This window comes from Lagenorhynchus albirostris, chromosome 2 (assembly GCF_949774975.1).
Source record: "Lagenorhynchus albirostris chromosome 2, mLagAlb1.1, whole genome shotgun sequence".
Lineage (NCBI taxonomy): Eukaryota > Metazoa > Chordata > Mammalia > Artiodactyla > Delphinidae > Lagenorhynchus > Lagenorhynchus albirostris.
Window position 1 is genome coordinate 122,127,694 of NC_083096.1, and position 18,021 is coordinate 122,145,714.

The 18,021-nt window shown below is 33.1% G+C and overlaps 1 protein-coding gene across 2 annotated transcripts in view; it reads left to right on the forward strand.

Annotated features, from left to right (window-relative positions):
- LRRIQ3 (leucine rich repeats and IQ motif containing 3) overlaps window positions 1-18,021 on the forward strand; it is a 213,574-nt gene that overhangs the window by 124,321 nt on the left and 71,232 nt on the right. For both annotated transcript variants that reach the window (XM_060142533.1, XM_060142534.1), the window contains exon 5: window positions 13,050-13,158. In XM_060142533.1, coding sequence (XP_059998516.1) covers window positions 13,050-13,158 — 109 coding nt within the window. The remainder of the gene's footprint in view (window positions 1-13,049; window positions 13,159-18,021) is intronic.

The window sequence follows — 18,021 nt, forward strand, 5'->3', positions numbered from 1 at the left end:
ATTTGTTTTTCAGATGAGGTAATAGAATAATGACCAACACATCTATATAAATAAGCACCAAATATGTGATGGAACATATAAAAAAATGAATGTCAAAAAAGAAAAGATCAAGGGTCAGACTTAAAAAAAAAAACTATATGAACAAAGTTGTGGAGGTGAAAATTAGCTTTGAAAATGTGTGAATGGGAAAGAAACTATGAGAGGAATTGTGGAAACTGAAGTTGGATAGGGCCGTTAATGGACATTTTAATTTTCACTTGAGTGTTTAAAATGATTATTTAGCAAGAAAAATTCTCTCTATACATTTTAATACCATAGGCACAGTTACATACCTATCAAATTACTAAGAATTAACAAGTTACATTTGCTATTCAACTTGTGTAGGATAATGGGCAATCAGATGTTAAGATGAGTATCTAATTATTTTATTTATGATGTAAAGGAGAGAGTAAAGAGTGAAATTTTATAGCTATCAGGCTTAATTTTTCTATGTATTAAAATGTCACAGATAAAGGACAAGAGAATGTAGTAAGGTTTCCCGAGGCTAGATGAAAGAGCATAATAGAGACCATAGATTCCAGTAGTTTGTGGGCATTTTATAATTTTGTGTCAGTTTATCTTTTAACTGTTTCTTGCTTACTATTCTGTTGTACACAGTACACGTCAGCTGATTCAGTCTCTTCACCTTTCTCTTCAGTCTCCTGTTTGCCTCATGTTTTCCTTATGTAAATTAAGCATTATCTATTTATTTCACATCTGGCTAATTCATTTTCCCAGTTTCTTCACTATGCTTTCCAGTGAGCTCAACGTTCTGATAATATTTACATTTAAAAAAGTATCATGCAAATTGGAACTTTAACATGCATTTTATCTTGCAATTCATGGGAAATGATATATTAATTAAAGCAAAACTGGTTAGGCTAAGAAAGAATTTGGACTTGGCTGTTGGAGCAGTACAGGAGACAGAATGGTTATAGTGCTAGGAACTAACAAAGGAGGGTCAGTCTGGTAAGTAGCTTTATATCCAGTGAGCTCTATTCACTGTCCACATGGCTAGCAGCAAGTGACCAACTAATATGAAAAGTTGAGCAACATTGAAATTGGGTTAGGTTGAGAAAGAAAGCTGGTATTAATGAAGTCTGTTATTGAGTATCAAAGCCTAGACACTGTGCTCAATGACTGTTTTAAAAATAAAACTGGTACTAAAGACTGGATTGCTAGAATGGAGGCTTGGGAAATGGTCCAAGGTAGATGTCAAGGTAGAACTGGGAACATTTCAAAGGCAGAACAGAGTGGTGAAGGTTTCAGAATGACACAAAATACTAATTACCATAATTATGTGTTATGCTATGAGCAAAGGTAAATTAATAGGGAACTCCAAGTATTAGTCTGGAGACTAGTCTTATTGTTTTATAGACTTAGTCTTATTATCTCCTATCATAGTTAGGTCCTAGAATTGCAAGGAGAATGGAGTCTGTATGTTGGAGATTTAGTAGCTCCAAAGGAGGGAAAAGATGATTACAGAAATAGAGCATTATATCTTGCCAGCAGCTTTTCCTTCAGCAAAGAACCATTACTGCATACTGTGAAAGATTCTAGTATGAGAATTAAGCTCTGTAGAATTAACTATATTTGATCTTGGCTACTATGAATCAGTTAGCCAGTTATTGAGAGCAAAATTTCTTCTTTTTCAGCAATAGGGCTAATATATAAAAGCATTGCTATGTGTTCCCTCCAATTCACCTTCATTCCAGTACATTGCCTTCTTTCTACAATTACACCATCAGTCTCCATCTCAAAGTAGGCACTGAAATGCCTTTGTTCATTCACCTTAAATTAAGTTTTTGGTGTCAAGGCCAAAACCTCCTTCCTGGAATCTCATCTTTACTTCCTTTTGTTTAAGAATGAGATTATTCCTACAGTTGCACCTCTTTATTTCTCTCTTCAGCTTACAGCATTAAATAAAAGGATAAAGTCCCTGATATCATCCAGAACAAAGATTTTTTCTTTTTTAATGTAAGAGGAAATTAGTTTCTCTTAGTTGGAATATTGTTACTAGTATTTGTCTTACGCATATTTCTATTTAAATTTATTTATACCATACTGTATTATGTGAATGTCTTAACTCTAGGAATATAAGCCACTTTATGGCAGGTTGTAATTTAGTTGTTTTGCCACCTTTTACCTAGCATAGTCATATGCACATAGGAGGCACTCAACAAATATTTACTAATTTAAAATACTATTTGTTGCATTTGCAAGAAGTGTAATCCAAACTCTACTTATACTTTTTGAGTCATAATTTATAACTCATGGAGTCATTTTAGTATATTTTATGAAAATATTAATCCACTGTGCTAGTATGAAAAGAGTAGGTAATAGAATTCTGCTTATCATTGAGATCTTTGTATGGGAGCAGGAAGAATTAAGGTTATCACTGAAAGAAGATAGATTAAAATAAGATGCAAGACAAAAGTAAAATACAGAGTTCAAAGGGATCTTTCAAAGTTATGAACTATGCAGGTAAAACATTTTCTTGCTGGGCCTGTTACACTAGAACTTAGAACACCTTTCAAAGATAGAGAAGGAAAAGGGATTACCATACTGTGGTAATAAGAATAAAACTCATTATTCTGGAAATGCTATAGGCCAATGGTATAAACAAACTAAATTATATAGATAAATTAATTAATAGCAGATCCTTAATGGGATATTAAAGTAAATGAAAATGGTTTTGCTGGATAGCTTTAACTGTTCACAGTGTTTCTTTTTGCTACTATTATGGGTGGGATATTTGATTTAGGGGCAATTGATCTGACATACTATGCCAAGTCATTCTTTTCCGTAAATCTTAGGAATGCTGATGTAATTTTGAAAATGCTAGTTCAGAAACATCACTAGAATTTTATACAAGATCCACATGTTTTTAAGTTGGTGTATAATCTTTATGTGAGAAATTGTATATTTTCAATTACTAAATATTTATAGAAAATGCATATACTCATTTCATAAGAAAAATCTTAGGGGAGAGAAGAGGTAGAAGAATATTTTAAACTTATGCCTTTCCCTTTTAGTTTTAAGTTTTGAGTTCATTGAAATGTGAAAAACCTATCATTCATATTTTTAGGTTTCTTGCTATCATATAGAGAGCCATGATTATTAGAATTCATGAGCACCAAAAAGCAAATCTGGAGCTCACTGTCCTCAAGGCAAAATATAATGTTTGCTGATTATCGTTAGCTAATGGTACACCTCAAGAGTTTTTTTCCATCTTTAAACTTTATTACTGTATTTTTCTTCAGGGTAAAAAAAAATTATGGGTCAATTTTCACTGAAGTGGGCTGGATTTATGTATTCACCTCTCATCAGTGTCAAAAGGAATTGTGCCCATCATTCCCTGGACAACAGGATGAAAACCTGTCTCTGATTGGACACTAGGGATATCAGCTGTAAACACAAGATAAGTGTAAAGTTGAAAAGAGAAATATACTTAATAATTCATCCAAGCCAGCATAATTTAACGACTTGAAACTTGCATAAAACTGTTCACGAAATTATTTACTTCCTCATGCGAGAAAGCTAATATTACTATTTTTAAGTCCAGTGAAATGTACCAGCATAAAAAAAATTTGCTTTGCAAAGACTGCTAATGCAAAACTTTTCAAGCTGTCCATCTTTTTAAATAAAAAGATAATAAAATGACTATTCTTTACCACTTACTTAAAATGAATTTTCGTTTATTCAAGGTAAGAGAGAGTGGGTATTTCAATGTATTTTAATATTGTCTAAGCCTTGAGTGACAAAGATTTGTGTACTATGACTCACCTAGAAATTGACAGTATTGAATTTTTGCAAAACAAATTTAGGTACCATGACATGGAAAATATTAATTATTGAATCATATTGCTGCTCTCTGATCTATTTAAGATAATTTTAGAGATATTCCATCTAAGCATGGGTTTTGGTGATTATATCCACCTAGAAAGCCTGTGGAGACTCACAATAAATTGCAGGCATTTCTTTATATATAAGTTTTTGTTTAACAAAATATAAGGATTCTGACAATACCTACTTTATTAGCTTAAGAACTGAAAATAAGCCTGTTTGCATTTGAAAGTTTGGTAACTGCAGTTTTGAGTCATTTTATCCCGCCTCAGGAATGTTGGACTTCATGTAAATAATAAACATTTGGACCATGGCAGAAATATTTCCAATAAGAGCAGTAGGGCTGAGGTTGTTTAGGAAGCTGTGCTGGATACATTGTGAAGTTGGACAGACTATGATTTGTACTGAGGCTGTAGAACTTGCAGGCTGGCAACTCAGGGTCAGGTAAAGCACTTTATTGAACATCTCTATCTATCTATCTCCTAAGTGTGTGTACATATACTGTTTTATACACACACACATATGTATGCATATATATTATATAATCTATTTTTTGCTCAAAACAGTCCCTGCAGTTCCTGAGATATATGTGTCATTTGGAGGGAAGAAGTATAATTATACAGCATTAGAAACAGTTGTTTTAGTCCTTAGTCTAGTAATAAGAGCTTGTATGAAGCAACATTTACAAATATTCTGAATTCCACAAATGAGTATATTACTCCCAGTTGCGGAAGGCTAAATCCTCAATTCTAGAAAGTATTATCCAAGTAATTGTTACTGAGTCAATTTAATAGTTTATAAGTATGTATTTATAAAGCATATTTAAGTTGGTTATAATTTGCTTTACTTTAGAAACATGATTATATATATGGCTACTATGTTAATTTATTGAGATGTTTTCTTTATGGTAATATAAACCCCTCTTCAGATTCTAAACCAATTTAAACCATAAACTTTCTAAAATGCTAGATTTGCTTAAGGTGTATAGGTTAGAGATCAACCTAAAACATCATAAAATATTGGAGGTCTCTTTGTTCTTTTCTCCTCTTCTCATAAATATAAATATTGTTCAAATATACCTAGAAATATAGATTCTTGAGCTGTATATTTTATTGCTAAGGAAAAAAGGTTTTTTTTTCCTAGAAAATTATATTTCACTGCCCATCATTAAATTTTATACCAGCATGTGAGTGGTCTCATTTGGGGATTACTTAAGCAGTGTTAACTTATATTACTAATACATACTATATCCCTTTCATTTAAAAATGATTAGATTAAAAATTATTTATTTACCAAATAATTTACTAAATATTATTTTAATCAATTGAGTTAACATTTGAGGTTTAATAAAATGCACATTTTATCAGGAATGTGTTTAGCATTCAACCTGTGCTTTCTACTATGTTTTTCTCACTTTCAATGTCTTTATCTTGCTTCTCATGTTTTCTATATCTATATATAGGGTTAATCATTAAATTATGCCATATTTTGAGAAGTACAGAATTTAAATATTCACAAAATAATAACTTTGTACCTATGCCTAACATGGTGTCATGGATATAGCTGGCACTCAATACATATTTGTTGAAAAAAACTAATCAAATGTCTCAATCCTTTTTTGTTATTTGTGAGTTGATACTGCAACAGAGATTGAAGAATCCAGTCAAAGTGGTGCAGGGATATTGAGATAAGTAAACCATGGCCCCAGTCCTCAGAGAGAATAATTTCTTCTAAGGACGAAAAATGTACTTAACTATTATATAAGGTAGAACACAATAAGTGCTTGAAAGTTATGAACAAAATTGTATCGATTATGTAGAGTTACACTTTTTAAAATGTGATCCTTAGGCAAACAAGATACAGAATTATTTTCAATTATTACTATATAATATGTTGTCTATTAGACAATGTAAAAATATATTTTTAAAAGGATTATGAATAGAATTGCATTGTCATGTAAATAGTAATCAAATATATTTCTGGAGAGAATTTTCAAAGAAACATAAACTTGTATACTCCGAAATTTCTTCATGCCCTTTACTTTCATTACTCTGCCTACTATCAATTATTACTATTCATGAACTACTGTTGTGTTCTCTGAACTTGAAATTGTAACTTAGTCTAAACTCTGGAAGTTTGCAGCATCTCTTTTTTACTGGGTTTGACAACCACTACTACTAAGCAGTTGCTGTACTACCAGTGTCATATAGCAAAGAGTGAGCCTCAATGATTTACTCATTGGCACCTCTAATCTTGGTGAGGATAGAACTTAGACTTTAATCATTCTTAAACTGAGGAAGCATATCTTCCTATAATGCTTTTTTCCCACATGTTCTTTAACTGGACAATTGCAGCAAAATATAATTTCAGCCATCCTCATTTCCCGTGGCTACTTTTTTGTATAGAAGAGAAATGTCACATTTCTTTCTATATCTACTAGGTTTCTCCTGTATTTGTTTTTCCAGGTCATCCTTTGTGAATTCTCTTCCCCACATATCAAGAATATTATCACTTCACTTCTAGTCTTCATTGTTAAGATAAAGTAAGATTGGGATCAAATACAAAGTAGTAGCAATTTTTCAAATATCAGTTAAACCTGCCAGTTGCTTAAAGGGGACTATCTTAAAAAGTAACGTTTTCCTCATAAAATTTTTATCTTAAACCATTCCCCTTCCTCCATGGTTTTTCCTGTTAACTAGCACTTATTCTTTAAAGCAGAGATCAAGTGGACCTTGCAATACATGGATCACTATACATTAGCCTCCCCTCTGGTGAAGGCTTTGCTTGCTAAGTTAATGAGAGGGTGTGTAGTCAAACACTAGGGCTAACAGGTTTTCATTCAGACATAAAAGAACAGCTTTTTTTAGTTTCGTTTTTAGCATACTCCTAAAGTTATCTCTTTGAGTATTATATAGAAGACCTAAGATCTGGATTAGCACTTTTAAAGATGATGTCTTGACTGAGAAGAGGAAAGGCAACAGAAACAATAACAAAAACAACAAATGGGGTAGGATACCAAGGGGCTGGTGTCTTGGCTGTGATTCTAAAGAGGTTATTGGAATCATCCTTGAAATGGAGACTACTTACAATGAATAATATATAATATAGACAAAACAAACACTTGCTCGGGTATAGGATAGTATAGATAGTACAGGGATAAATAGATAACATAACAATGAGTCTCTGTTAACAATATGCTTTGATCAAAGACTTATAATTTCCTTTAAAGTCAAAGGACTCTGATTTGTATAATATATAATGTGAAAACAAAACCAAACAATCTTCAGAACACTAACTAGCCTAAGTTTAGAAACTCAAACCACTAAGGGTTGAAAAGGAATCTTGATTTTCAAAGACAGAAAATTTGAAATAAATTATTTACCCTTGGTCTAGAAAGGAGTTTGAGGAAATTGTTACCACTGTCACCACTCCTTAGTATTAAATGATAAATTATCATTTCTCTTTGGAGAATTAAATATCTACTCCAGTCATCCATCTGATATTTTACAACCATGTACGTGTTTGGTTTGTCAATTACAGGAAGCTCCATAGAAGCTGTCAATTACAGAAGCTCCATAGATAGTGTTTGGTTTGTCAATTACAGAAGCTCCATAGATCCTCAGTTAATCTATTCCAATTTTCAGTAGTACTCTGAGAATTTTTTTTTCTCATTATGATTGAATGATATTTAATCATATACAGATTATCTCTCCCTATTTCCATACCTCTTATAGATGATTTTTTCTTAGCTCCTCCACTCAATACCATCCTCCACTCAATACCATCAAAGAAGAGTTATTTCGTTGTCATTGTGATGTAGGTAGATAGAGACATGTGCCTGAATAAATACATAATTATTCATATCAGATGGTTATGTTTATTTTTTTTGTGGGTATTGAGAAATGATAAAGTAAAAGATGCTTCAGAAAATTTAGAGAATCTGTATTGATGTACATGATAAAGAGCTTAGAAGAAGGGAATAGGATAATTGTAAAGGGTTGCTCAGTGAAATGCTTTGGAGTATGAAACCATACTTTGGAGTATGAAACCATATGAAACCATAGAGTATGAAAAATATCAGGAATGAAAGAATAGAATATTGAAAAGTGTTATTTGGGGTAGAGTCCTTTAAAAATATAAGCTAGGAATTTATTTTAAAATTATGTCTAGTTGTTAGACGCTTTCCAACGAATGAAGTTTATATTATTTTATGTTAGCCAAAGTTCCTAAACCTTCACTCATTCCTTCTAGCACTTCTCTTCAGTACTATTCATTCAACATGTAACAAATAATTATTGAGTATCTGCTGAGTGCCAGGGGCCATTCCTGGCTTTGAGTAAACAAGATAAGCAAAGTCCTTAGCCCCTTGTGGACTAGATTCTGAGGAAAAAGAAAAAAAAAAAACAAGATGTAACCCTAGTAAACAAACAAATAAAATTGTGATAAATGTTATGAATTAAATATATAGTGTGCTGAAATAGGGAATAATAGGAGGATGCCCACTTCTCATAGGATTGTCACAGAATGTTTTTATCTGAGAAGATAATATTTACAATTAAGACCTAAAGGATGGGAAGCTACCCATGCAAAGTATAGGAAGGAGAGTGTTCTAGGCAGAGGGAAGAGCTTACACAAGGATCTGAGGTGTGAAGTAACTTGTTTTAGTTGAGTTGGGTTCAAGGGACTGAATGAAATCCAGTGTGGCATGAGTATAGTGAACAAAGTTGAGTAGCACAAGATGTGTTTGTGTAGTCAAGGGCTATATTTTGCTGGGTTTTTGTACCTCATAGTAAGAACTGAGCACCTTGGACAGCCATTATGGGATTTTAAAGCTAAAGAGAAACATGATCATATTTACCTTTTGACAAATATAAATATATCTTGTAACAGCTAGGGTTAAGGCAGAGACCAATAGGAAGCTATTTCTGTTTGGAAGGGATGATTATAGCTTACACTAGAGAAATAAAGTGAAAACAGAGAGAAGTGAACAGATTTGAAATAGATTCAGGAGGTAGAATTGCCAAGATTTGCTGATGACTTAGATAAAGTGTTTCAGAAAAAGGATAAAATAGAGATGAAATCCTAAATTTTTATGATTTGAATAAGATAATGGTACATTTTACAAGATGAGGAATATGGCAGTTGGAGGATGTGAGAAGCCTGGATCTCTTCTCTACACTAGATTTATACATGGCTTATTTACATAGGGCTTACTTTAAAAATAATTCAGTAGGTAGGTTCCTTTCTTTTCATGTTCCAGGTTATCTATAATCATCTGAAAATATGTTGCCCTGACCTGAAACAGTACTTCAGCTATGGTTCAGAAATGAAAATGGTAAGATTGCCATTTCCCTCATTCTAGATGGAATGCTTATACAGCATAAAGTCATCACAAAATGGACTTTTAATTTACTCTTAACTAAAATATTTTTTATCATTCATGTTTTTAAATATTATTGTAGTGATTAAATTCATTTTGCCCAACTGCAATATTTATTCCTATTAATATTCATCTATTCAATTTGACCCATTGCTCCAGTCTATTGATAATCTTTTAAATTTGTCCAGAATTAACTGATTTTGTTCTTTTACCACCCCCTTTGGAAATTTGATAAGCATTTTCTTTATATTTTTATTCACATAATTCATGTAACTATTGTCAGCACAGGGCTAAGAACATGTCCACATATCAAGACATTAAAGATCTCCCTTCAGGTTGGCATCATTTTATTAATCCTTACTCTTTTCCATGTGATAGCTCAACATCTTTGATCTCCACCTAATCATATTGTCTTTCGATAAGTAGTGAAAGTGTTTATCAAACATGTTGCTGAGATGCAGGTTTATCATATCAAGGATATTGGAACCTGAATTAATTCTGACCCTGTTAAAAATAAAATTATATCTGATGTAATTCATTTATTTTCAATATATATTGCTCCTTGGTGATTATTTCTTTTCCAAATGCTACCAAAAATCCTTTAAATGTTTTCCTAAATTATTGAAGACCAGTGTTACATTTAAGGCACTTTAGTTAATAGAATATCCTTTCTGTTATTGAAAACAAGATATTAGATTTTCTCCAGTGTTGTCATAACTTGTTTTCTCTGTCATTTTGAAGATCAGTCAATAAATGGGCACATCCTTTCTTTTTTTTCTTACAGTACATAAAGCAAACATCCCATTTTCTTTATGATGGCAGCTTGTATAAGCCTCAGTTCATTTAGGGCTTTAGACACTCTGATCATTTTTCTGTAGATTTGTTTCACTCTCACATATGCACCATTTGTCATGGTTCTTCTTTTATAAAAGCCAAGGAAGGGAAAGTTATTTTAAATGATGACAAACAATGATATGTGGATAGTATATAAAAACGGCTAAGTTGGCAAACTAAAGAAAATATATTTCTAAAAGGAACTAGCTAGCTACTGATTTGACTTGGAGGCTTTTAAATTTCATGATTCTGCAAATTAACTTTATTTGTGGTAGAGTCTGGATACTCAGATTTGACAGATAGATATATACCTTTTTAAATTTTTCCTTATTCCTTCGGTGGTGTAAAGAAATAAGTACTAGTGGAAACAATTGTTGAACATATCCTTTCATTCCACTTTCATTATTTTCTCATGAGGAGAATATAAGTGTGAGATTTAGAGCACAGAAAGGGTCCATTTCTATGATTGAAGTAGAATTTGAGGTGATTTTTTAACATATGATGAATTGCATTGTCAGGAGGGAAAGACAGAGAGTAGTTACCAAAATAGAGCAAAATTCATAGAAGTAAGAAGATATAAGAATGATATGGCCTGAAGAAGATTGATGGACAAATCTGAGGTTGAAAAAGCATTTAGAACTGATTATTACAGATTTTATTGAAAAACAGTGGTCTACATTTTTTGTCATATTTTAATAGTAAGATTTGAGCCCAAATGAAAATAGAAACAGCATTATTTAAAATAGTCATGTTTTGATAGTGTATTATTATATTTATTCTTGACAACCTAAAAAAAATTCTAAATATAGAGAGAATAGGTTAACTCAAAAGTAGCTATTTATTTGTCTTTCTAGCAAAAAGTAATATTTTTGTCATGTAAAGACTGAAAATAGTGTTGTGTAAGAGTTATAGTAAAGGATTTTTTAGAGAGGAATAAAAACAGATTCATTCCAGGGTGAGATAATACCTAGTACCTATCATGAGCATTAAAAAATATTGTTGCACAATGAGTCACTGCATAGAGACTATGTTTTCAAAAAATCAGTTAAAGGACATTACATATAAAATTTAAAAGATAAAAATAAGCTCAAGGGGGGCTTCCCTGGTGGCGCAGTGGTTGGGAGTCCGCCTGCCGATGCAGGGGACACGGGTTCGTGCCCCGGTCCGGGAGGATCCCACGTGCCGCGGAGCAGCTGGGCCCGTGAGCCATGGCTGCTGAGCCTGCGCGTCCGGAGTATGTGCTCCGCAACGGGAGAGGCCACAGCGGTGAGAGGCCCGCGTACCACAAAAAAATAAAAAAATAAGCTCAAGGATATTTAATTAAATATATCTGTATTATATGGTGTAGGAATTTGGGCATAAAATTGTAAGTACAGGAGACTAGGACACATATCCAAGTGTTTCTTCTAAATTGTAGAGTAAAGGAGGTTTGGATAAGTGGACAGTCAAGGCAGGGGAAATATGAAAAAAATTATGTTTAAAAATTCTATCAGCTATCACGTTAGAGAATTTATGTGACTTTTTCTCCCCTTGGATGAAGGTAATGCTATTCACTACAACTAGAAATAAGTATTAATAGGTTTAGAGGAAAGATATGACTTCAAATCTCTTGAGTATGTTGTGTCTGTGAGATTTTCCAGGGCAAAAGAACACAGCTCATGGTGGTTATGAGTATTACATAAATTAATTTCTATAAAGAGCTTAAAATACTGGCAAATGGTAAGCACTGTACAAGTATTCCATAAACAAATATACAGAACCAAGCACCTCAGAAAAGAGATCTATCTGAGGGTATATATTTGTGAATCTTCAGAATTTAGACCAGTGGTTCTCATCAAGGAAAGCATAATATCCTGGGAAAGTTTTTCCAAATACAAACATATGTCCCTTCCCAAGATTCTGATTTTTTTATTTCCTGTAGCAGACTGTTAGTTGCCTACAAATATGTCCTTCTCTTCTTTCTTGGTAACAGACCCACCATTTTACTCCAGGAAGTAAAGCACCTAGCTAAAAGCCTGCATTTCTTACCCTCTCCTTTTTAGCTGTGGGAGGTCAGTGAGTTATGAACAGAAATTATTGGAAGGGCCTCTGGGACAGTTTCTTAAGACACATGGCCTGTGCCCTTTTGTCCTTTTATCCTTTCCTCCATCTTGCTGACTGAAATATAGACATGGTGTTTGATGCTCTAGTAGCTATCTTGACTCATGAGTAAATCTTGAGACTGGAAGCCATGTAGATGATGCAGTAAGATAGAGATGATACATTTTGAAAGAGCCTGGATTCTTTATTGACCTGGTTCCTCTGTATCAATCCTGAATGGTCTGTGAAGAGAAAGAGAGATAACACAGTATCAATTATTAAAACATCCTCAACCAGTTTACAGACATTGTATAGTTTACATCTGACAGTGCCTCTGCTTTACACAAAGCTCCTTATCAATATTCTACTTATTATCCCTTCCACACATATCTGATCCATTTGTACTTTTAAGGCCTGTGATAATTCTGGCCCCATTTATTTCTACCTATTTTACTATCCTTTAATATTCTGTAAAATAATTGTGTCCCTCCTTTCTTACTCTGAATCTTCCATCAGCCTTCCTGGGCAACATTATCTTGCTTCTTTTCGTTTATTCCTTATTTCTCCTCCCCTCTGATTCCTTTTGTCATGGCACCCTCCTGACAGGTCCCCCTTCCCCTCAATTTCCCTTAGAATATTGTCCAAAGTATATCAATAACTCTTAATAGAAAGATAATTTATCAGAATCATACATAATGGAACTATTTTCATCTTTTCTTAACTCTGCCTACCTCACAGGTTTTTGCTGTTGTTTTTTAAATAAAAGTCAATTATGATAATGTGTTATAATACATGTGAGGGTTCTTTGAGAACTCTAAAACATATATGAGATATTATTATTGTTGTCATTGTTTTTATTTTGTTTCCACAGAATATACGTTCTCCTGTTGATTTAAAATATTCTAGTGAACAGAGAAAACATGTTTCTTCTATTTTATATGAATTAAAAACAGGAAAACCAAGACATCTCATTCAAAAAGGTTAGTTATATGAATTTAAAATTATATTTAATGAACATATTTTGATGAAGAGTAATTAAATTTGTTAGATGTTGGGCATGTTAATTTTGAACTATAAATATGAAATACATGTTGAGACTTCTAGATAAAATATTCATATCTCTTTCAATAGTTGTAAATATATATATGCAGAAAGTTGTTTCATGGATATGAAGGACTTGATTTTGAGTAGAAGTTGGGAATTAGGAGAAATAAGTATTAGCAAGAACCATATTGAATTGATAGTTTTGTTACCATATGGCTGTGCCAGTATGTTACCTCCTTCAGGAAATCTGTCAAGTATCAGATTAATTAATATAAATTATTTCAGTTAAAATGATATTAAATGTCCTTCAGGCTTTGCAGATAATTATTTTTTGTACACAAAAATACATTTTGTTGTTAATAAAATTTTGGTCATCATATGTGTACCTGTTTTTATTTTGTTTTTGCAGAATTTCTTCTGTTAAAATGTGTTATGATCAGATGACATTCTTTTCTTTACCTCTGTTCACAGAAGAATCATAAAAACAGTTTTGATAAGTTGAAGGTCTTAAAACTTTTCTCAAGGTTTCTCTTAAACCTTTTAAACATTATTTTGATAAGAACACTTAGTATGAGGTCTACGCTCTTAACAGATTTTTAAGTGCACAATACAGTATTGTTAGCTACAAGCACAGTGTTGTACAGCAGATCTCTAGGACTTTTCCGTCTTGTAAAACTGGAATTTTATAATCTTTAAACAGCAATTTCCCATTTTCCCCTCCCTCCATCCTTTTAATTCTGAAATATTTGATTTTTTTTTTCCTTTTTAAAAATTCATGGTAGTGTCTTTATCCTCATTGATTTTTTTTTCTTCTGTGTACGTGAGCTTGTCGAACTCTACCAGATCCTCATTTGTCAGACTTTATTATTTCCTCACTTCTTTATGAGGTTCATGTACTTTATATATTTCCTAAAGCTCTGCATCTTTTATTTAAAAGTAATTTTATTTTAATCCAGTTATTGAACTCCTAGGTTTATAAACCAAAATGAAATGAAGGAAAAATAATAGTCCCATGCTCCATACCTCCCCACTCACTCTTCTTGCTACCCCAAGACAATAATCATTTAATAATTATTAATGACTCTTCTGTTATTTACTTTTATATTTCCAAGTAATATGCTTATTCTTCTAAAATTTCTTTTTCAATTTTAGATATTATATACAATTTCTACTGTGAAAGATAGAGGTTTAATTATCTTATAAATCCTCCCTAATACACACTCTTAACATGTCCCTTCCTCTTTTCTCCCAATAGAATTATATTATCACTATTTGGGGGTTAATTAATTTTTATTATTTTTATTATTATGGCTATGTAAATACTACTCACAGCTGAATCACACAATATATTAGGCTATGTTTTCTTTCTTATACTATTTTTTTAAAAACTTGTTTGGAAACCTCATAAGAGTCAAACCTCCACTTATCACCAAGCACACCCACATATATCTATTTTCAAGATACTTCTGTTTGAGCCCTTAATTTGCTGATCAGGACTGCTTGCTTTCTAAACTTGTTCTTAACAGCTGTCATCTTGGTACATCATTTCAATTGTGATCCCGAGAATTCATTTGTTTCTATGCTGTGTTGTGACCGTTGTTTCCAGGATTCTATATCTTGTTCTTTCTTGGTTTATTTTCTTAAGTTAATGCTGCGCTTTCTTCTATTAGTTTACTGAGAAATTATATATAGAAGGTAAATTTTTTAAAACCTTGAAAATCTAAACATGTCTTTATGCTACATTTATGTTTAATTGATGATTTAACTGTGTAGAACCTTCAGAATTTTCTCAGAATTATTTTATTGTCTTCTAGCTTCCAGTGTTTCCTTTGAGAAGTCCATTGCCATTCATTTCTCAGTCTGATGTGTGTGAACTTCTGTTCATTGTTTTTCTCTTCTGACTAGAAACTTTCAGCATTTTATCTTTGTACTAGGTGTTCGTCAATTTCACAGTGATTTGGCTCAGCTATTTTTTTGTTTGCTTGTGTAGATTTTCTTTCAATTCAATTTATTGTGACTTTTTAATCTGAAATTTTATATCCCTCATTTATGTATGTTTCGCTTGTATTATTTTGATGGTAAATATATATAACACAGAACATACCATTTTAACCATCTTAACTGTGCATTAAGCATATTTATATTCTTGTGTAACCATCATGACCATCCTTTTGCAGAACCTTTTCATATGCTTCAACTGAAACACTATACCCATTAAACAATGACTCCCAAATTCTCCCCTCCTCCCAGCTCTTGGAAATCACCGTTCTACTTTCTGTTTCTAGAATTCCTATGGTTATGATTACTATGGGTATCTCATAAAAGCAGAATTATACAGTATTTGTCCTTTTGTGACTGGATTATTTTAGTTAGCATAAGGTCGTAAAAGTTCATCCATGTTGTAACATCTAAGATTTTTTTCTTTTTAAGGTTGAATAATATTCCATTATAAGTACCACATTCTTATCCATTCATTTGTCAATTGACCCTTGGGTTGCTTCTACATTTCAGCTATTGCGAATAATGCTGCTATGACATGGGTGTACAGATATCTCATTGAGACCCTGCTTTCAGCTGTTTCGTGTGTATACCCAGAGGTGGAACTTCAGGATCATATGATAATTTTATTTTACTTTTTTGAGGAACTACCGTACTTTTTTCCACAGTGGCTATAACATTCTACATTCTCAGTAATAGTGCACAAGAATTCGAATTTCACCACAAACTGACCAACACTGGTTATTTTGTGCTGTTGTTGTTGTTCTGTTATTATTGTTGTAGTAGTGGTAGCCATCCTAGTGGCTGTGAGGTCATATTTCATGGTGGTTTTGAGTTGCCTTTCCATAATCATTAGTGATGTTGAGCATCTTTTTTTTAACATCTTTAATGCAGTATAATTGTTTTACAATGGTGTGTTAGTTTCTGCTTTATAACAAAGTGAATCAGCTATACATATACATATATCCCCATATCTCCCCCCTCTTGCATCTCCGTCTCACACTCCCTTTCCCACCCCTCTAGTGGGACACAAAGCACTGAGCTGATCTCTCTGTGCTATGCGGCTACTTCCCACTAGCTATTTTACATTTGGTAGTGTATATATGTCCATGCCACTCTCTCACTTTGTCCCATCTTACCCTTCCTCCTCCCCATGTCCTCAAGTCCATTCTCTAGTAAGTCTGCATCTTTATTCCCGTCTTGCCCTTAGGTTCTTCAAGACCAATTTTTTTTTTTTTTTTTAGATTCCATATATATGTGTTAGCATACGGTATTTGCTTTTCTCTTTCTGATTTACTTCACTCTGTATGACAGAATCTAGGTCCATCCACCTCACTACAAATAACTCAATTTTGTTTCTTTCTATGACTGAGTAATAGTCCATTGTATATATGTGCCGCATCTTCTTTATCCATTCATCTGTCAATGGACACTTAGGTTGCTTCCATGTCCTGGCTATTGTAAATAGAGCTGCAGTGAACATTGTGGTACATGACTCTCTTTGAATTATGGTTTTCTCAGGGTATATGCCCACTAGTGGGATTGCTGGGTCATATGGTAGTTATATTTTTAGTTTTCTAAGGAAGCTCGATACTGTTCTCCATAGTGGCTGTATCAATTTACATTCCCACCAACAGTGCAAAAGGGTTCCCTTTTCTCCACAGCCTCTCCAGCATTTATCGTTTGTGGATTTTTTGATGATGGACATTCTGACTGGTGTGAGGTGATACCTCATTGTAGTTTTGATTTGCATTTCTCTAATGATTAGTGATGTTGAGCATCCTTTCATGTGTTTGTTGGCAATTGGTATATCTTCTTTATAGAATGTCTCTTTAGGTCTTCTGCCCATTTTTGAGTTGGGTTGTTTGTTTTTTTTGATATTCACCTGCATGAGCTGCTTGTATATTTTGGAGAAAACACCTTGTCAGTTGCTTCGTTTGCAAACATTTTCTCACATTCTGAGGGTTGTCTTTTCGTCTTGCTTATGGTTTCCTTTGCTGTGCAAAAGCTTTTAAGTTTCACTAGGTCCCATTTGTTCATTTTTGTTTTTTATTTCCCTTTCTCTAGGAGGTGGGTCAAACAGGACCTTGCTGTGATTTATGTCATAGAGTGTTCTGCCTATGTTTCCTCTAAGAGTCTTATACTGTCTGACCATACATTTAGGTCTTTAATCCATTTTAGTTTATTTTTGTGTATGGTGTTAGGGAATGTTCTAATTGCATTCTTTTACATGCAGCTGTCCAGTTTTCCCAGCACAACTTATTGAAGAGGCTGTCTTTTCTCCATTGTATATTCTTGCCTCCTTATCAAAGATAAGGTGCCCATATGTGCTTGGGTTTATCTATCAGCTTTCTATCCTGTTCCATTGATCTATATTTCTGTTTTTGTGCCAGTACCATACTGTCTTGATTACTGTAGCTTTGTAGTATAGTCTGAAGTCAGGGAGCCTGATTCCTCCATCACTGTTTTTCTCTCTCAAGATTGCTTTGGCTATTCTGGGTCTTTTGTGTTTCCATACAAATTGTGAAATTTTTTGTTCTAGTTCTGTAAAAAATGCCATTGTTAGTTTGATAGGGATTACATTGAATCTGTAGATTGCTTGGGTAGTACCATCATTTTCACAATGTTGATTCTTCCAATCCAAGAACATGGTATGTCTCTCCATCTGTTTGTATCAGCTTTAATTTTTTTCCACAGTGTCATAGTTTTCTGCATACGGGTCTTGTGTCTCCTTAGGTAGGTTTATTCCTAGGGATTTTATTCTTTTTGTTGCAATGGTAAATGGGAGTGTTTCCTTAATT